The sequence below is a fragment of the Natator depressus genome, chromosome 8, assembly GCF_965152275.1.
Source record: "Natator depressus isolate rNatDep1 chromosome 8, rNatDep2.hap1, whole genome shotgun sequence".
In the NCBI taxonomy this organism is placed as follows: Eukaryota; Metazoa; Chordata; order Testudines; family Cheloniidae; genus Natator; species Natator depressus.
The window spans coordinates 21,716,702-21,738,003 of record NC_134241.1 but is presented as its reverse complement, the minus strand read 5'-3'; the positions used below and the strand labels follow the sequence as shown (position 1 = coordinate 21,738,003).

Sequence of the window (21,302 nt, the reverse complement as noted above, 5' to 3'; positions counted from 1 at the left end):
CTGAACCCTGAAGACATGGGGATACCTTTGCTAAGATGCTGCTAGTGGTAGACTCACAGTTAAATCACGGACTTGTTCTTCCAGTTTGCTGGCTTTGAGCTCTAGAGTTCGCTCAGAAAGGGGATGCCTTGGCTCATCGCGGGGATCCTCAGGTCCACATTCATCTCCCGTGCTCCTCTGCTGGGCCGCAGTGCTGAAGACACACAGGCAATCTCTGAAATACAAGCCAAGGGCAAAGAAGGAAGAGAAACATGATCCAGAGCTCAGAAGGGAAGATGTTGCTTTGTGCCCATCATCAAGGTTAAAAGCACATTCTGTTTGGAGACACCTAGGTAGGATCTTAACTCATGTAAAATAAGCAGATATGAAAGGCAGATACCACGCTTTGGTGCTTAGATAATACAGTGACTGGCGCCAGTCAGACACCAAGGCCTTGCCTACACTACGAAGTTTTGTCGGCAAAAGCTGCCTTTTGCCGACAAAACAGGGGAGGTGTCCACACTACAAAACTACTTTTGGCAGCAAACCTCTGCTGTTCTGCCGACAAAATAAAACCACCTCAGCGACAAGCATAAAGTTTTTTGCAGCAAAGTTAAAGCGACAAAGTGTTAGTGTAGACACTGCTGTTTGTTTTGTCCATACAACTGGCTTCCACCAGTATCCCACAATGCCTGCCTGCTCACTATTTTGATCTCTTCTGCCTCACAGGCATGTGCCCCTCCCCTTTCAAAGCTCTTGGAAGTATCTGACAACTGCGCCCTGCTCCGTTTGGGGAACAAAGAGCAAATCATTAACATGGAATGCTCCTGTCCTGCCCTGCACTAGGAACACAGCAACAGGCTTGAATAGGGACTGGGAGTGGCTGGCTCATTACAAAAGCAGCTTTGCCTCTCCTGGAATTGACACCTCCTCATCTGTTATTGGGAGTGGACTACATCCACCCTGATCGAATTGGCCCTGTCAACACTGGTTCTCCACTTGTGAGGTAACACCCGTCTCTTCATGTGTCAGTATATTTATGTCTGCATCTGTAATTTGCACTCCATGCATCTGAAGAAGTGGGGTTTTTACCCACGAAAGCTTGTGCTCAAATAAATCTGTTAGTCTTTAAGGTGCCACCGGACTCCTTGTTGTTTTGTGGACACAGACTAACACGGCTACACCCTGACACTTAGCAGCAGGCAGACTGCTGCTGCAGGGAGCGGGGTAAGTGGGGGGGGGGGGGGGGGGGAACGACAGACTACTGTGCTGCTTTGACACTCCTCAGCACAGAGAGCTCACCAGGCTGCTCAGACTGTGGCTCCCAGCAGCTGAGGAGACTGTGGGAGAACTGGGAGGGAATCACAGGACCGCAGGCAGAGCGGGCTGCCTGGGGAGAGGAGGTTAGTTCCATCATGGAGGATAGTTCCACCAATGGCTGTTAGCCAGGATGAGCAGGGATGGTGTCCCTAGCCTCTGTTTGCCAGAAGCTGGAAATGGGCAATGGGGGATGGATCACTTGATGTTTACCTGTTCTGTTCATTCCCTCTGGGGCACCTGGCATTGGCCACTGTTGGAAGACAGGACACTGTGCTAGACAGACCTTTGGTCTGACCCAGTATGGCCATTCTTATGAGAGACTGCTGTGCCACGCAGAGCCGAGGGCTGACGTGGGGGGTGTCCCCTTCCCCCTGCCTCAGGATAGGTCGCTCAGCCTGCTGTTTCCCCCGCCCCAGATATACCACTCTCCTCTCCCTCCCCTCACACAGTTCAGTTGAAAAGCTGACAATCTACTAGGAACTGGAAGCTCCGAGAAGGATGGGATTGAGAAACCTCCATCAGGGGATGCTATACCTGCCCCCCCCCCCCCCCCATGAAGCATTGCAAACCCTTCCCAAAGCACCCTGCAGCGACCTATCCTGAGGCAGGAGGAAGGGGACAACCCCCATGTCAGCCCTCGGCTCTGCTCGGCACATAAGTCTCTCATAAGAATGGCCACACAGGGATAGCTACCACAGTGTTTCACTGCTCTCTGTGTCGATGCAACAGCTGTTAGTGTGGATGCACTCTGCTGACAAAAGAAGCTAGTGTGGACATGCAACAGTGGTTTTAATTAGGGCTGTCGATTAATCGCAGTTAACTCACACGATTCACTCAAAAAATTAATTGTGCTTAATCGCAGTTTTAATCGCACTGTTAAACAATAGAATACAATGGAAATGTATTAAATATTTTTGGATGTTTGTCTACATTTTCAAATATATTGATTTCAATTACAACACAGAATACAAAGTGTACAGTGCTCACTTTATATTATTTTTTATTACAAATATCTGCACTGTAAAAATTATAAACAAAAGAAATAGTATTTTTCAATTCACCTCATACAAATACTGTATTGCAGTTTTCAGAGTAGCAGCCGTGTTAGTCTGTATCTGCAAAAAGAAAAGGAGTACTTGTGGCACCTTAGAGACTAGCAAATTTATTTGAGCATAAGCTTTAGTGAGCTACAGCTCACTGGGGCCCCCTGGGGGGCTGTGAACAGTTTCAGGGGAGCCACCCAGTAGGGCCAGCATTAGACTCACTAGGGCCCAGAGTAGAAAGTTGAAGCCCCACCACATGCGGCTGAAGCCCAGGGCCCTGAGTCCTACTACCCAGGATTGAAGCCAAAGCCTGAGCAGTGTAGCTTCGTGGGGGTCCCTGTGGCATGGGGCCCCTGGCAATTGCCCTGCTTGCTACCCTCTGATGCCAGTCCCGGCTTTTATATGCAGAAAACTAGTTATTGTGGCACAGGTGGGCCGTGGAGTTTTCATAGCATGTTGGGGGGGCCTCAAAAAGAAAGTCTGAGAGCCCCTGAAATAGTATTTTTCAATTCACCTCATACAAGTACTGAAGTGCAATCTCTTCATTGTGAAAGTGCAACTTAACAAATGTAGATTTTTTTTGGTTACATAACTGCACTCAAAAACAAAACAATGTAAAACTTTAGAGCCTACAAGTCCACTCAGTCCTACTTCTTGTTCAGCCAATTGCGAAGACAAACAAGTTTGTTTACATTTACGGGAGCTAATGTTACACACTTTTTATTTACAATGTCACAATAAAGTGAGAACAGGCATTCCCATGAGACTTTTGTAGCTGGCATTGCAAGGTATTTACATGCCAGACATGCTAAACATTCGTATGCCCCTTCATGCTTTGGCCACCATTCCAGAGGACATGCTTCCACACTGATGACACTTCTTAAAAAAAATAATGAGTTACAATATTTAAATTTGTGACTGAACTCACTTTTTCAATTCTGGCTCTCTTTTACCTGCATTCTGCCATATATTTCATGTTATGGTAGACTCAGATGACAACTCAGCACATGTTGTTTTAAGAACACTTTTGCTGCAGATCTGACAAAATGCAAAGAAGGTACCAATGTGAGATTTCTAAAGACAGCTACAGCACTTGACCCAAGGTTTAAGAATCTGAAGTACCTTCCAAAACCTGAGAGGGATGAGGTGTGGAGCATGCTTTCAGAGGTCTTAAAAGAACAACACTCCGATGCAGAAACTACTGAACCAACAAAAAAGAAAATCAACCTTCTGCTGGTGGCATCTGATTAAGATGATGAAAATGAACATGTCGCACTTCTTTGGATCATTATCGAGCAGAACCCGCCATCAGCATGGATGCATGTCTTCTGGAATGGTGGTTGAAGCATGAAAGGGACACATGAATCTTTAGCGCATCTGGCACATAAATATCTTGCAATGCCGGCTACAACAGTGCCATGTGAACCACCTGTTCTCACTTTCAGGTGATATTGTGAACAAGAAGCAGGCAGCATTATCTCCTGCAAATGTAAACAAACTTGTTTGTGTGAGCAATTGGATGAACCAAAAATAGGGCTGAGTGGACTTGCAGGCTATAAAGTTTTACATTGTTTATTTTTGTATGCAGTTATTTTTTTGTACATAATCCTATATCTGCAAGGTCAACTTTCATGATAAAGAGATTGCACTACAGTACTGGTATTAGGTGAATTGAAAAATACTATTTCTTTTGTTTTTTACTTTGCAAATATTTGTAATAAAAATAAATACAAAATGAGCATTGTACACTTTGCATTCTGTGTTGTAATTGAAATCAATAGATTTGAAAATGTAGAAACATCCAAAAATATTTAAACAAATGGCATTCTATTATTGTTTAACAGTGCGATTAATTGCGCGATTAATCATGATTAATTTTTTTAATCGCTTGACAGCCCTCGTTTTAATTAAAGCGCTTTAATTAAAGCGGCATAACTTTTGCCGACAAAACTTTGTAGTTTAGACAAGGCCTAAATTACTTGGAATACATAAACAGAGTTCAAATGCAGAGAGTTGCATCTGCTCTTTGGGGAAAAAAGCAGATATAGCCCAGGTGGACAATAAAACTTATAACCATACAACTTGGCATGTTCGTATCTAGTTCAGAATCCTTGCTTTCAGGTTGCTTCACCTGCTGAAAAGTGTGTGCGCCTAAAAGCCTGGAGACTAAGCTACTGTGGTTCATGCTGCAACAGCCAGGTCACTCACCCCGGAGAGGTTTCAGAGTAGCAGCCGTATTAGTCTGTATTTGCAAAAAGAAAAGGAGGACTTGTGGCACCTTAGAGACTAACCAATTTATTTGAGTATAAGCTTTCGTGAGCGACAGCTCACTTCATCAGATTGATTCTAGAACAAGCTGGCTCCTACATTGGCAGCTGAAATTACAGAACCACGAGAGTCAGGAAATTGGACTAAGCTGTATAAACACTAAGTACTATCCAGGTTCATAGGAATTTGTCCCAACACAACTTGGTGACTCTCTCAAAAACTAGTTAAGTAAATAGAAAAAAATCAGTCAGCATGTGAGACATTTCAGTCAACTTGCAAAACAGGCAGCAGATTGCACAGCCTGCAAAATAATTAAAACATTTAGCACTTACGTGGAACTTCAAAGCCTTTGGCTAACAGTAACCATAATGCCACCCTGAGAGCGGAGTCACTATTTAACACCCCTAGCCCTGGTCTACACTAGGACTTTAGGTCGAATTTAGCAGCATTAAATCGATGTAAACCTGCACCCGTCCACACGATGAAGCCCTTTATTTCGACTTAAAGGGCTCTTAAAAATCGATTTCCTTACTCCACCCCTGACAAGTGGATTAGCGCTTAAATCGGCCTTGCCGGGTCGAATTTGGGGTACTGTGGACACAATTCGACAGTATTGGCCTCCGGGAGCTATCCCAGAGTGCTCCATTTTGACCGCTCTGGACAGCACTCTCAACTCAGATGCACTGGCCAGGTAGACAGGAAAAGAACCACGAACTTTTGAATCTCATTTCCTGTTTGGCCAGCATGGCAAGCTGCAGGTGACCATGCAGAGCTCATCAGCAGAGGTGACCATGATGGAGTCTCAGAATCGCAAAAGAGCTCCAGCATGGACCGAACAGGAGGTACGGGATCTGATCGCTGTATGGGGAGAGGAATCCGTGCTATCAGAACTCCGTTCCAGTTTTCGAAATGCCAAAACCTTTGTCAAAATCTCCCAGGGCATGAAGGACAGAGGCCATAACAGGGACCCGAAGCAGCACCGCGTGAAACTGAAGGAGCTGAGGCAAGCCTACCAGAAAACCAGAGAGGCGAACAGCCGCTCCGGGTCAGAGCCCCAAACATGCCGCTTCTATGATGAGCTGCATGCCATTTTAGGGGGTTCAGCCACCACTACCCCAGCCGTGTTGTTTGACTCCTTCAATGGAGATGGAGGCAATATGGAAGCAGGTTTTGGGGACGAAGAAGATGATGATGATGAGGTTGTAGATAGCTCACAGCAAGCAAGCGGAGAAACCGGTTTTCCCGACAGCCAAGAACTGTTTCTCACCCTGGACCTGGAGCCAGTACCCCCCGAACCCACCCAAGGCTGCCTCCTGGACCCAGCAGGCGGAGAAGGGACCTCCGGTGAGTGTACCTTTTAAAATACTATACATGGTTTAAAAGCAAGCATGTGAAAGGATTACTTTGCCCTGGCATTCGCGGCTCTCCTGGATATACTCCCAAAGCCTTTGCAAAAGGTTTCTGGGGAGGGCAGACTTATTGCATCCGTCATGGTAGGACACTTTACCACTCCAGGCCAGTAACACGTACTCAGGAATCATTGTACAACAAAGCATTGCAGTGTATTTTTTGCTGGCGTTCAAACAACATCCGTTCTTTATCTCTCTGTGTTATCCTCAGGAGAGTGAGATATAATCCATGGTCACCTGGTTGAAATAGGGTGCTTTTCTTCAGGGGACACTCAGAGGAGCCCATTCCTGCTGGGCTGTTTGCCTGCGGCTGAACAGAAATGTTCCCCGCTGTTAGCCACAGGGAGGGGGGAGGGTTGAGGGGGTAGCCACGCGGTGGGGGAGGCAAAATGTGACCTTGTAACGAAAGCACATGTGCTATGTATGTAATGTTAACAGCAAGGTTTACCCTGAAAGACTGTAGCCACTGTTTTATAAAATGTGTCTTTTTAAATACCGCTGTCCCTTTTTTTTTCTCCACCAGCTGCATGTGTTTCAATGATCACAGGATCTTCTCCTTCCCAGAGGCTAGTGAAGATTAGAAAGAAAAAAAACGCACTCGAGATGAAATGTTCTCCGAGCTCATGCTGTCCTCCCACACTGACAGAGCACAGACGAATGCGTGGAGGCAAATAATGTCAGACTGCAGGAAAGCACAAAATGACCGGGAGGAGAGGTGGCGGGCTGAAGAGAGGGCTGAAGCTCGAATGTGGCGGCAGCGTGATGAGAGGAGGCAGGATTCAATGCTGAGGCTGCTGGAGGACCAAACCAGTATGCTCCAGTGTATGGCTGAGCTGCAGCAAAGGCAGCTGGAGCACAGACTGCCACTACAGCCCCTGTGTAACCAACCGCCCTCCTCCCCAAGTTCCATAGCCTCCACACCCAGACGCCCAAGAACGCGGTGGGGGGGCCACCGGCCAACCAGCCACTCCGCCACAGAGGATTGCCCCAAAAAAAGAAGGCTGTCATTCAATAAATTTTAAAGTTGTAAACTTTTAAAGTGCTGTGTGGCATTTTCCTTCCCTCCTCCACCACCCCTCCTGGGCTACCTTGGTAGTCATCCCCCTATTTGTGTGATGAATGAATAAAGAATGCATGAATGTGAAGCAACAATGACTTTATTGCCTCTGCAAGCAGTGATCGAAGGGAGGAGGAGAGGGTGGTTAGCTTACAGGGAAGTAGAGTGAACCAAGGGGCGGGGGGTTTCATCAAGGAGAAACAAACAGAACTTTCACACCGTAGCCTGGCCAGTCACGAAACTGGTTTTCAAAGCCTCTCTGATGCGTACCGCGCCCTCCTGTGCTCTTCTAACCGCCCTGGTGTCTGGCTGCGCGTAACCAGCAGCCAGGCGATTTGCCTCAACCTCCCACCCCGCCATAAACGTCTCCCCCTTACTCTCACAGATATTGTGGAGCACACAGCAAGCAGTAATAACAGTGGGAATATTGGTTTCGCTGAGGTCTAAGCGAGTCAGTAAACTGCACCAGCGCGCCTTTAAACGTCCAAATGCACATTCTACCACCATTCTGCACTTGCTCAGCCTGTAGTTGAACAGCTCCTGACTGCTGTCCAGGCTGCCTGTGTACGGCTTCATGAGCCATGGCATTAAGGGGTAGGCTGGGTCCCCAAGGATACATATAGGCATTTCAACATCACCAACAGTTATTTTCTGGTCTGGGAATAAAGTCCCTTCTTGCAGCTTTTGAAACAGACCAGAGTTCCTGAAGCACTATTCCTGCAGCACTATTGAAAAGTACCCCTTGCGGTTTATGTACTCGCCGGCTTGGTGCTCCGGTGCCAAGATAGGGTTATGGGTTCCGTCTATGGCCCCACCACAGTTAGGGAATCCCATTGCAGCAAAGCCATCCACTATGACCTGCACATTTCCCAGGGTCACTACCCTTGATAGCAGCAGATCTTTGATTGCGTGGGCTACTTGCATCACAGCAGCCCCAACAGTAGATTTGCCCACTCCAAATTGATTCCCAACTGACCGGTAGCTGTCTGGCGTTGCAAGCTTCCACAGGGCTATCGCCACTCGCTTCTCAACTGTGAGGGCTGCTCTCATCTTGGTATTCATGCGCTTCAGGGCAGGGGAAAGCAAGTCACAAAGTTCCATGAAAGTGCCCTTACGCATGCGAAAGTTTCGCAGCCACTGGGAATCGTCCCAGACCTGCAACACTATGCGGTCCCACCAGTCTGTGCTTGTTTCCCGAGCCCAGAATCGGCGTTCCACAGCATGAACCTGCCCCATTAGCACCATGATGCATGCATTGGCAGGGCCCATGCTTTCAGAGAAATCTGTGTCCATGTCCTGATCACTCACGTGACCGCGCTGACGTCGCCTCCTCGCCCGGTAGCGCTTTGCCAGGTTCTGGTGCTGCATATACTGCTGGATAATGCGTGTGGTGTTTAATGTGCTCCTAATTGCCAAAGTGAGCTGAGCGGCCTCCATGCTTGCCTTGGTATGGCGTCCGCACAGAAAAAAGGCGTGGAATGATTGTCTGCCGTTGCTCTGACGGAGGGAGGGGCGACTGACGACATGGCTTACAGGGTTGGCTTCAGGGAGCTAAAATCAACAAAGGGGGTGGCTTTACATCAAGGAGTAGTTCAGGCAGGACTTCACGGAGGGTTCCAATAAGAAATGGTGCACCTAAGTTATTGTTCTTATTGGAACAAGGAGGTTAGCCTGGCCTCTGATTGATACATGGCTAGATTTACCTCGCTGCACCTTCTCTGTGAGTGACTGCAGTGTGACCTAGAGGAATGAGTCCCCTAGACAGGGGAGAAGGCAAATGAGTACAAAACAAATCTGGTCTATTTCTTGTTTTGATCCACTCCATCTATCTTTTACATCTTTGGCTGGCAGCAGACGGTGCAGAAGGACTGCATGCCATCCACATCTCATGGCTGCTCGGCAGAAGACGGTACAATAGGACTGCTAGCAATCCATATTGCCTGCCTGCTCACCATAAGACGGTTCAATAGGACTGACTGCCGGACTTAAGAGAATGACCTGGTCAAGTCACTAAAAATTTAGTCCCTGCGCCCATGTCTGCCCAGGCGCTCCTGATCGACCTCACACAGGCGACCAGGAGCACCTCGGACATGACGAGGACGGCTACCAGTCGTACTGTACCGTCTGCTGCCAGAAGGCAATGGGTTGCTGCTACTGTGTAGCAATGCCGTACCGCGTCTGCCAGCACCCAGGAGACATACGGTGACGGTTACCTGAGCGGGCTCCATGCTTGCGGTGGTATGGCGTCCGCACAGGTAACTCAGGAAAAAAGGCGCGAAACGATTGTCTGCCCTTGCTTTCACGGAGGGAGGGAGGGAGGGAAGGGGGGACTGACGATATGTACCCAGAACCACCCGCGACAATGTTTCAGTCCCATCAGGCATTGGGATCTCAACCCAGAATTCCAATGGGCAGCGGAGACTGCGGAAACTGTGGGATAGCTACCCACAGTGCAACGCTCCGGAAGTCGACTCTAGCCTCGGTACTGTGGAAGCACTCTGCCGAGTTAATGCACTTAATGCACTTCTGTGGGGACACACACACTCGAATATATAAAACCGATTTCTAAAAAACCGACTTCTATAAATTCGACCTTATTCCGTAGTGTAGACATACCCTTAGTCTACAGATGGGACACTGAGGCAGAGAAGCAATATCTTTCAGAAAGTCACAGAAAGAGTTTGTGTCAGAACCAGGACTGACACTCAGGAATTCGCTGGCTCCAAGTCCTGTGCTCACCCCAAGCCTGCCTATCATCCTCTCAAACTTCACACCAGATTAGGATTACATTCATAGTTTGGGGAAGTGTTCCTCCAAGAAGGCTCCATTCAGAAAGCACATTGGCATCTGCTGAACAAAAGAGTTTCTAATTCTTGGGAGTGCCTGTTGAGCTCTCCCCCAAACCAAGATTTTCAATATCTCCTTTAAAAAAGGCTTGTTGACATGGTAACCAAAAGCTTTACACCAACCTATGACCATCAAGCCTAACTATTAGTTAACACCGAATAGTGTTACAATTCCTCACTCAGCAGGCCACCTTCTCCGCTCTTTTGTCTTTGAAAGGAGGTTGTCCCATGTCCCACAAGACCAACAACTGATATCCAGAAACTTCCTTATCCCTTCCAAACTACATCTGCATATAAATATCTGCTAATTAGGTGCTTAGTGCACCATCTGCATGGCAAACTGTCCCTTTTAGTGTGCGGCAAGCCAGGGTGCGAATCTACAGCACACTAACTTGCCCTGTGAACCCTGCTACCATGAGGTGGCTGTCCTTACACTAGGCAATCCTTACGTAATAACCCAAGAACTATCCTAGGGCCTGTCTACACTAAGCTGTTTTCCAAAAAAATTACCCATTATTCCAGCTCTATCTGTGAGAGTACCAGCATAGACAAGGAGCTGACGGCTGCTAGCATTTTAACCACCACAGCATGGAGACCTGTTCTGGACAGAGGGATGTGATTTGGAGCACTTTTAAGGTGCCTATTGCTGTGATATCTGAGTGCCAGCCAAATCTATGTTGGTGACGGTTTCCCCCTCAAATCTATTATAATGGCTGAAGACTGAGCAAGCTTTTGCACTACAGAATAGACTTCACAATGCAACATTAAAGAGATAGATTGAGGATCTCTCAGTGTACAAACTAACAGCGGTGTCCCATTTGCTTTATTAAACTTAACCACTATTGAACAGCGTATCAATGCTGGTTTAAAATTGAACCAAAAGCTGAGAACAAGTACGGTTTGCATTCCTTATGTAAAGCCATAAACGACTTTTGACAATTTCTATTTCTTTCCAACTTACTCCAGCTAAATGGATTCAAGAAGGATTTTGATAAATTGGAAAGGGTTTAGAGAAGAGCCACAAGACAACATGCCATATTGTAAGTGAGTTCGTTGAATCTATCTATTTTGTTTAACAAAAGGGAAAGTGAAGCAGTGATGTGATTACAGTCTATAAGTACCTACGTGGGGAACACATATTTGATAACAGGCTCTTCAGTGTAGCAGAGAAAAGTAAAACATGATTCAATGCTGGAAGTTGAAGCAAAACAAACTCAAACTGAAAATACATTTTTAACGGTGAGGGTGGCAATTAACCACTGGAACAATTTACCAAGGATGGTGGGGGATTCTCCATCACTGGCAATTTTAAAATCAAGATGGGATGTTTTTTTCTCAAAGATATGTTCTAGGAATTATTTTGGGGGAAGTTCTATGACCTGTGTTATACAGGAGGTCAGACTAGATCAGTGGTTTTCAAACTGTGGGTTGCAGAATGTAAGGCACTGGGTCGCAGCGGCTCTGGTCAGCATCGCCGACTGGGCCGTTAAAAGTCCTGTCGGCGGTGCTGCCCGGCTAAGGCAGGCTAGTCCCTATCTGTTCTGACACCGCGCTGCACCCCAGAAGTGGCCAGCAGCAGGTCTGGCTCCTAGGCCGGCGGAGGGTGGGGGTGGGGCCACGGGGCTCCATGCGCTGCCCCCCTCCCTGAACACCACCTCCACACTCCCATTGGCTGGTTCCCAGCCAATGGGAGCTGGGGTGTGTGAGGGGTGCCTGCGGGTGAGAGCCTCGTGGAGCTGCTTGCGTGCCTAGGAGCCGGACCTGCTGCTGGCCGCTTCCGGGGCGCAGCGCGGTCCACGGTGCCAGGACAAGCAGGAAGCCTGCCTTAGCACCCCCACTGCGCAGCTGACTGGGAGCCACCTGAGGTAAGCCCATGTCCCAATCCTCTGCCGCAGCCCTGAGCCCCTTCCTGCACCCCAAACCCCTCATCCCCGGCCCCACCCTGGAGCCTGCACCCCCAGCCCAGAGCCCTGACCCCCTCCCACACCTTGAACCTCTCATTCCCAGCCCCACCCTGCAGCCCTCACTCTCGAACCCCAACCCTCTGCCCCAGCCCCCTCATCCCCAGCTCCGTTGGTTCACGGGCATCAACAATTTTCTCCAACTGGGTCACCAGAAAAAAATTTGAAACCACTGGACTAGATGATCACAATGGTCCCTTCTGGCCTTGGAATCTGTGAATGAGATTCTGTGTCTCAGTGGAAAGAGACTATCCCACTAAGAGATAGATAAAAAGATAGGATGCAACTGTCTAGCCAGTCATGCCACAAAAATGCAGTTCACTATCACAAGACAGAGAGAGGCGGAGACTTAAAAATAACTAGGGTGTGTTATTTTAGAATTAAAAGCTGCAAATGGCAAGCAGTTAATTAAAAGTTGCTCTTTAAAAAGAAGGTAACAACATTAACAGGTCACTATTTCCCAAAATTAAAAGGAGACACACAAACTGTAGGGGGAAAAAGTTAGCTTAGATTTCAAAACAGATCAGTGCAAGTTTGGAAAATTTTAAGATTTGTAAAGGAAAAAGTGTATATGGGTTGAGTATATGAATTGTAATTATGACTTCTGACCCATAAACTTTTTACATTTCATTTACATAAACTTCAGTCACTGAAGTTAACAAACATGCAGCAGATGAACCATTCAGCCAAAATAGCCTTGAAATGTAACTGGCAGCTCAATCACCTACAGTTTTATAATACACAGATCAAGACAAATTTTGCTTTAAAACCCTATATAGATATTTCAAGGTGTTGCTGCTCATTCACTTCCCAGAAACAGAAGTTTAGTGAGCTGTTTGCATGTGACTTGTGGTGGGTGGGTGGGTATGCACGCAAGAGCGAGAGAGGAATAAACGAGCTAGAGTTTCAGCCAGAGAAACCTGCCTACGTGAAGCAGAGAGCTGCCTGCATGGACTCCCTTTCCAAGCTACTGAAACCAAATCCAAGTCTCAAAACACACCCTCATCCTACAGAAAGTCCCCACTCCCACATGCTGTTTGGATTAGCCTGCCTCATGTGGCAGAGGAGGAACAAGAGCTCTCTCACAGAGCAATGTTTAAAAGGGGTTTGCTCAGAACTGCCATATGGAATGGAACACAGGAGAAAGCTGCACAGTTTGCTTCTTCCTAAGAGATATGAGGCGCATACTACACTAAGGAAACAAACAAGTGTTTATCTGCAGCTACTGTAATACTGTCCTGCCTTCCAGACACAGTGTTAACCCCAGTTTTCCTAGGAATAGAGAGACAAGGTGGGTGAGGTAATATCTTTTATTGGACCAACTTCTTTGAAGATGAGCTCTGTGTAGCTCAAAAGTTTGTCTCTTTCACTAACAGAAGTTGATCCAATAGAAGACATTACCTCACCCACCTTGCATCTCTAATATCCTGTGACCAACACAGCCACATCAACACTGAAAACAACTATGAATAGATAGTAATTATACGAGAGGAAGTTAGGAAATTCTGACATGACAGTGACAGCACTGGGGAAATCTCTGAAGGAGTGAGCTGGGTGTGAAAGACTCTGAAACCAGTGCCAGAGATGGACAGGATCAATGGGGGTAGAAGAGGATTTAGGGGACAACACCCAAATCTATCCATATAGTTTAATCCAGTTATCCTTAAACCTCAGACTTTAAATGATGAGACGGGTAGGTGTGTGATAAGATACATAGCACCATCTCTCCTTCCGCCATACAGGATGTCATACAACAGTCTGAAGTTCCCTGATCCACATTCTGAACACCCACCTGTCTCATTATCTCTTCTCCCAATTCAAGCTTCTCTCCATGTTCCCTTTTTGGATGTGAGGAAGCCTGCTTCTCTAATGATAATCAGTTACACATCCCAGGCACACATGTCAAAGACCCAGGACAGACAATCCAATCTGAATGTCACTTTCTGCAATGCAATCATCCACCTAACAGTCACTTTATTAGCATGACAGTGTGCAATTGGAGGATACATTTACATTTTGCATCTATGGACTGGTTTCACACTACTGATGCGGCTTGACTGTCTGTCATGAACTATCCCAATGACACCATCTACAGATCAGAGGCCACACCTATTTCAACACGGACAGCACATTTACATTTACAAGGATAATTACCCAATACACAAGAGTGCATGAAGGGGAGGATTTCTGGACATAACATGCTTTTACTACAAACCCCAAGCCCAGCAGTTCCCAAAGCACATATGGGAACTCTCCATTTTATTTTGCTTAAATTTTCTTCTTATTTCCCTTTAGAGTGATAAATATGGAATAAACCTGTGAGCCCTTTGTCTTTCCCCTTCTCTGCTGTCTGCATTTCAACCAAGGAACCAACTAGTAGACATCAGTTGTGCTTTAACACAAGGTCTGAAGTGGGACTCACATAGAATAGACACTCCAAGTTAAGCCTCCAGGTTAAATCACCCAAAACAGGAGTCAGCTACCCCAATCAGATACACTGTATCTGAGTTCAACTGTATTCAAATCTTGCTAGAAACTAAGCCCAAGAAACACTTTAAGAATATAAAATATTAGGCTATGTATGTAATGGACAAAGCAGCAACACTACACTAATTGACAAATTTAAAAGCCTTTTGCAAGGTGTTTATAGAGGCACAGAACTGTATTCATAAGGCCACTTGTCTGCTTTTCTAACACTGAGATAAAGTCAGTGGGAGGCGAGGGCAGAACTTGACCCACTGCATTTACTATACAACCACTTCCTTTCAGAGGCAAGCTGAACTGTTCAAAAAACCTGCTTTTCAAAATACATCTTGCTTTCACGATTATTGTTTGCAGTGTTGCTATAGCCATGTTGATGCCAGGATATTAGCGATATAAGGTGGGTGAGGTAATATCTTTTATTGGACCAGCTTCTTTTGGTGAAAGAGAAAGAGGAAAAGCACTAGGCATCTGCCTGAAGAGCTCTGTGTAAGCTTGAAAGCTTCCTGTTTCACCAGCAGAAGTTGGCCCAATAAAAGATACTACCTCTCCACTTTGTCTCTCTTATTTCTGATTAGTTATCTGAAAATCCATTTAATATACATTCAGATTCCATTAAGATAGCTATGTCTATACCCAGGATGTTTCACCAAATTTTTCCAAAGGTTCATTGCACCAGTGGGATCCCCTCTGTAAGCAAGTTTCCTGCAGCCGAGACCCACTTCTAAAACTATTTTAGTTAAACCTTCTGTAAGCTCATGTATTTAGAAGAGTTTTTACAACAGGTTCAGCCACAGGGAGCCTGTCCACACTATGCCCCCCACCAGTGCAGCAGAAGCAATGGGAACTTGTGTGCCATTTTCCCTCGTGTAGCCAAGACTGGTTTTTATGGTTTTTTTTTTTAATTCTAGACAACAATTTGCTTTCTATATACACACTGCAACAATTCCATACCTAAAGCTTTGTCAGCATATACTAACTTCCCCACACATATGCCCCAATATGATTATTTATTTATATTATTGCAGTGTCTAGATGACCTGGTCATGGACCAGCTGCAGCTACATTTGTTTCTGGCCTCAAAAAGAAACAGGGGCCACCCACGTTCTCATTAAAAGCCTTAAAAATGACTGCAGTGAACACACCTCCAGCAAGGTCTATGGTTGGAGCTTTCCTGAAACACATAGACTGAATTACTAGCCCTTGTGCCCCAGAAGTGATTAACACCTGTTCCTCCTTACTTTCAGTTACCTTCTTCTCCTCTCAGAACCAGCACCCAGCAATTTTTCTTCCTTTTATTGCTAGAGATTAAATGAAATAAAGTACCTATTTACATCTGATTTAGGAACAGGAAGGCCAAACTAAAAACACAAGTGCAAGTCAAGGGGGGGGGTCGGCTCATTGCTGGGAGGGGCCCCTCTCCCCTCAGCGGGCCAGGCCAGCACTCAGCAGCGACCCTGGCGCGGGGAGCGGCTTGAGGCTGCTCGCCCTGCTCCCCCGCGGGTCGGAGGCGCACAGCCCCAGGTGAAAACCAGTCCGGAGGCCCTCAAGGTGGCCTCCCAAAACGGAGGAGCTCGGACCAGGGGCCGCGTTTTAAGGTTTTAACCTGGCTGCGCTCCGACGCCTTCCCCCTCCTCCACAGTAGCGTAGCCGCCTGGGCAGGGCACCGGACCCCGGCCGCGCCGCGCCCCCCCGTCCAGCCCCGTCCGCCTGGGCAGGACACCGGACCCCGGCCGCGCCGCGCCCCCCTGTCCAGCCCCGTCCGCCTGGGCAGGGCACCGGACCCCGGCCGCGCCGCACCCCCCCCGTCCAGCCCCGTCCGCCTGGGCAGGGCACCGGACCCCGGCCGCGCCGCACCCCCCCGTCCAGCCCCGTCCGCCTGGGCAGGGCACCGGACCCCGGCCGCGCCGCGCCCCCCTGTCCAGCCCCGTCCGCCTGGGCAGGGCACCGGACCCCGGCCGCGCCGCACCCCCCCGTCCAGCCCCGTCCGCCTGGGCAGGGCACCGGACCCCGGCCGCGCCGCGCCCCCCCGTCCAGCCCCGTCCGCCTGGGCAGGGCACCGGAGCAGCAGCCAGGCAGTACTTAGCAGTGGCACACAGCTCACCCGAGAGTGCAGCCGCCCGGGCTCCCTTGCTAGCCCGCAGTGGATCAGCGGCCAAGCCCCGCACGCTGCACAGCGCGGACAGCCCGGGCACCACGGTGAGGGGCACACAGAGAGCACGGGGGGCAGGGGAGCGATCGGGGCCAGGAAACGCTGTGGACGGGGCCCCTGTGTGATAGGATGAGTGGCCGGCTCCCCCCGCCTTACCTGCTGGGCCGCCGAGCGCCCAACGAGAGCAGCGAGATGAGATAGTGCCGGGCCGCCCGCAGGGACCTGCCAGCCATGCTCCCGCCTCCCTCCCTTGGTCCGCGGGCGTGTGACTGAGCGCCTCCCGCCGGGCAATGCGCCCGCCCCCGGCAGAACTACAGGCCCCGTCGGCCCCCGCGCCGCGGCGTCATGGACTCCAACTCCCATTAGCCCCCGCGTCAGCGGGCACGGGCCTGTGTGCATGCTGCCGGCAGCACGGGGCGGTGGGGACTACAACTCCCATTAGCCACTGCACACGCGGCGGCGCTCCCCATCCCGGCAGGCACCGCGCGGAGCTGCCCTTTAAGCCGGGGCTTGGGCGCCTGTCGCCGGCAGGAGGATCATCCTTGCTCCCACCCCCGGGTCCTAGTGCCGCCCTCGCCTGCAATGTTACACGCCGCCGCCCGTAGCGGTACCTGGCGTCTAGATCAGGGGTTGGCAACTGTTCAGAAGTGGTGTGCTGAGTCTTCCTTTATTCACTCCAGTTTAAGGTCTCGCGTGCCAGTAATACATATAGAGGGTCTCTTTCTATAAGTCTATAATAGATAACTAAACTGTTGTTAGATGTAAAGTAAATAAGGTTTTTAAAATGTTTAAGAAGCTTCATTTAAAATTAAATTAAAATGCAGATGGCCAGGACCCAGGCAGGATGAGTGCCACTGAAAATCAGCTTCTGTGCTGCCTTTGGCACGTGTGCCATAGGTTGCCTACCCCCGGTCTCGACTCTAGAGGTCCCTTGGGCTGCCCTGCCCAGGCTCTGGTGCAGGTTGGGGGAGGTAGCCTGTCCCAAGCTGCCCCCTCTGTGAGATATGGGTTGCCAGCCTTGCATAGTCTGATGGCTCTGCCCTCCCGCATCTTCTGGAGGCAGGTGGGGTTGCTAATTTTCTAATCGCACAAAAATGAATACCCTAGCCCCGCCCCTTCCCCGAGGCCCCGCCCCTGAACCCATCTCCGCTCACTACATTCCCATTTCCCTTTCCCTTAGTGGCTTGCTCTCCCCCACCCTCACTCACTTTCACTGGGCTGGAGCAGGGGTTGGGATGTGGGAGGGGGTGATGGCTCCAGAGTGGGGCCAGAAATGAGGGGTTAAGGGTGTGGGAGGGGACTTTGGGCTGGGGCAGGGGGGTGAGGGCTCTGGCTGGGGGTGCAGGCTCTGGGGTGAGGTCAGGGATGTGGGATTTGGAGTGCAGGAAGGGGCTTAGGTTTGGGGGGGCTCAGGGCTGGGACAGGGGGTTGGGGTGCAGGCTTACCTCCGGCCACTCCCAGTCAGCAGCGCAGCGGGACTAAAGCAGGCTCCCTGCCTGTCCTCGCTCTGCACTGCGCTCTGGAAGCAGGAATCAGCAGATCCAGCCCCAGCTCCCATTTTCCAGGAACCATGGCCAATGAGAGTGCGGAGCCAGTGTTCAGGGTAGGGACAGCGCCCGGAGCCCTGTGGCCCCTCCGCCTAGGAGCCAGACCTGCTGGCCGCTTCCAGGGCACAGCACGGTGCCAGGACAGGTGAGTACTAGCCTGCCTTAGCCCTGCAGCACCACTGACCAGAGTTTTAACGGCCTGATTGGCGGTACTGATCAGAGTTGCCAGCATCAAAAACTGGACACCTGGCAACCCTATGGGTGACATGTGCCCATCACACTGAACTAGATGATCTATAGAGGTCCCTTCCAGTCCTACACCTCTGATATTTAGAGTGCTCCATTACTTCACTCCTCTTTGGACTTGAAAAATCACCTGGACCGTACCACATTTTAAAAATGTTCAAGACAGGTCAAAGGTCTGATGATTAATAGCTGTTGGGGAAGGACTCCTGCAATCTGTGCTTGCCCTGACTGACATTCTCAAAACTAAGACCACTTTATTTCTGAATTTAAGTATTCACGCAGGGGTTTAAGGTGCTGTAATTTATGTGCATCAACTCCACAGCTGTGTCACACCATCTGCAGGCCCTTATAAGGGAAGAGGATAAAGGAAATTGAAGGGGGAAATGCTGCTGTTAATTCCTTTAATTTAAAATGCTTTAATTGGTTTTCCATGACACCCACACAATGGCAGGCTGCAGACACAAACACCTCTGGTGGCGAAGGAGCAGTGTTAGCCACAATCCATCTGAGACTTGTCAGGCTCTGAATAATAATTTAACACCTGAGTCAACATTATAGGCACTTAACACTGAGAACAAAAATGTGTGTTTTTATCATGGGGTAACTTATGCATTAGCTATCCCCCTGTAAAAACATAGCGGAGACAAGGCACGTTGGTTTCTCCAAAAGGCAGCCAATGCAAAGGAGTAACAGGCTAATTCATCTTAAAAAATTGATTTTGGCAGTGAAAATCGTAAGGAATATCACTGAAATGGATCATAACAAATCTGTAGCATACATAAAAGGCATTAAAATATGCAATTAGAAGTATAAACAATTTAATAGAAAAATCAACATTTATGTATGCAACAAATGAAGTAATAGAAGAGGCAAGTGTGCAAGTCAGTGTTTGCAGGACAGGGAATTACATACAGAAACAAAAAGAGAAGGAGTACTAGTGGCACCTTAGAGACTAACCAATTTATTTGAGCATAAGCTTTCATCGGATGCATCCCTCACAAAAACTTTTTGTGAGGGATGCATCCGATGAAGTGAGCTGTAGCTCACGAAAGCTTATGCTCAAATAAATTGGTTAGTCTCTAAGGTGCCACTAGTACTCCTTTTCTTTTTGCGAATACAGACTAACACGGCTGTTACTCTGAAACCATACAGAAACAAGGATTTTTAATAATTTTTCAATACAAAGGGTGGGGGGGAAATCACATATTACTGGAAATCCAAAATGGAATTGAATGTTATACGAGTGTACAATGATTTTAGGTATATGGATTCTTTGGGAAAGGTAACAGCAAAGTATGAAGCTAACGTGCCCTAAAGGCTCAGAAACAAAAAGGCAAATTAAGAGGACTCTAAATGTATTTATTTATTTTAATTTAATGACTTTTTGGTGTAGAACATGATTTTTGAATACTTATGGTTGTCAGTTTCTCTCAGGGTTGTAAATGTATATTTACTAAACATCACAGTAGAAGTTTGCCTTTGAAAAGGATTACATACAAGATAGTACAGTATAATGCCCTTAGGGTCAGATTTTTAAAAGAATTTAGGCAACTAGTGGGATTTTCAAAAGCATCTAGGTGCTTTCACCCTTTAAAAGTCTGGCCTGTGGTGAATATTTGGGAACCAAGTTCCAGACACAAGTGATGACACGAAAAAGCACTAGGGTGCTGGATAAAGATGCAGAATAACTGTTGACAAAGGCAATCCCCATTGGCGGCTCAAAGGCATCTGAAAAGCTCTGATGTCAAACCAGGAAATGTCAGCCTTGATGTCATATAATCCCAAAAAATAAACTTGTGCATAAAAAATGAAAACAAACAACACAAAACTTTAGAAATAAAAACTAACATTGCAATACCAACCAGAAGCGGTCTACTAGAAACTCTGAGAGACATTGTTGCTGAAGCTACGAGTAATTATTACTATTTTCAATGATTATTTGCTATTAAAATATCACTTAATAGCACAATGACATCCATCTGCACAATGCTGATGAAGCTAAATGACAAAGTGCTACGAGTAATTAAAATAGCATTTTAAAAAGGAAATAATTTAAAGGAGTGACACTCCATTTACAATGGAGTACAAGAAACAGGCAGTCCAATTCAGGCAGTGCGAACAGCAGAAGAGACAAATTTGTCTATGAGCTGTGAGGCTTTATACAGTCTCTAAAAAACTGTGTGACAATTACCATTTCTGGAAGTGGGTGTATGTGAAATATTTCACTGACTCAAGCCTCCTTCGGCAGCTCAAGACATTATTTTAGACAGGGAAGAGCTGCCTTGCCTAGGCATTGGGACACATGGTGCTTTTAAGAACACAGCTCTGGGAAGCAGGTGCTGAGCTGTACTGTCCTCTGGCCCCCTCTCCCCGCCCCCAACACCCTATTTTTGCAGCAACTGCAGGTGGCTCACTCCATCTGGGGTAACTTTTATCTTCTCTGCCCCTGCTGATGTCGGGTTTGTCCCCCTCTGTCACTGTCTGACAGCATCTCAAGCTAGTTCTTAACCCCAGCTCCTATCTTCTGCCCCTGATTTTCCACCCCTCTTTCCCCTGCCTCCAGCTGTTTGACGTTCCTGTGCATTCAGTCCCTCCCCCCACCTCCGACTCAGCCCATCCCTCCCCTCCAATTTGCCCCCTCTTATCCTATTGAGCAGCAGGGAGTGGATTGTCATCACAAGGGAGGGCAGCGGCTTCAGCAGATGTTACTGAGCAGCCCCACTTCGTGCCAGCACGCCGTGTGTCAGCAAAGCCACAGATTCTGAGGGGCAGCAGTTTGTAATCTTACACCTGCCCAACCAGGGATCAGGCTGTGGGGCCTGCCCCTGCCAGAGTCCCAGTGTGCACACCACCAGCTCTGCTCTGGCGACCCCAGGGCATGAGCAGCAAGCCCGGCCTGTGCAGCATCATGGTGTTAGGTTGCTGCACCAGGCCCCCAGTGGGAGGGAGCAGCTAACCCCTCCCCTTGCCTAAATCCAGCCCAGGCCCACCCC

At 48.3% G+C, this 21,302-nt stretch overlaps 1 protein-coding gene across 1 annotated transcript in view; it reads right to left on the bottom strand.

Annotated features, from left to right (window-relative positions):
* Positions 1-16,835, bottom strand: part of GRPEL2 (GrpE like 2, mitochondrial) — a 28,086-nt gene extending 11,251 nt beyond the window's left edge. Inside the window, exons 1-2 of the mRNA XM_074960588.1 lie at positions 16,673-16,835; positions 58-214 (exon numbers count right to left, since the gene is read on the bottom strand). Of these exons, the coding sequence (XP_074816689.1) occupies positions 58-214; positions 16,673-16,749 (234 nt within the window). The 5' untranslated portion in view covers positions 16,750-16,835. The remainder of the gene's footprint in view (positions 1-57; positions 215-16,672) is intronic.
* Between the last annotated feature and the right edge of the window lie 4,467 nt (positions 16,836-21,302).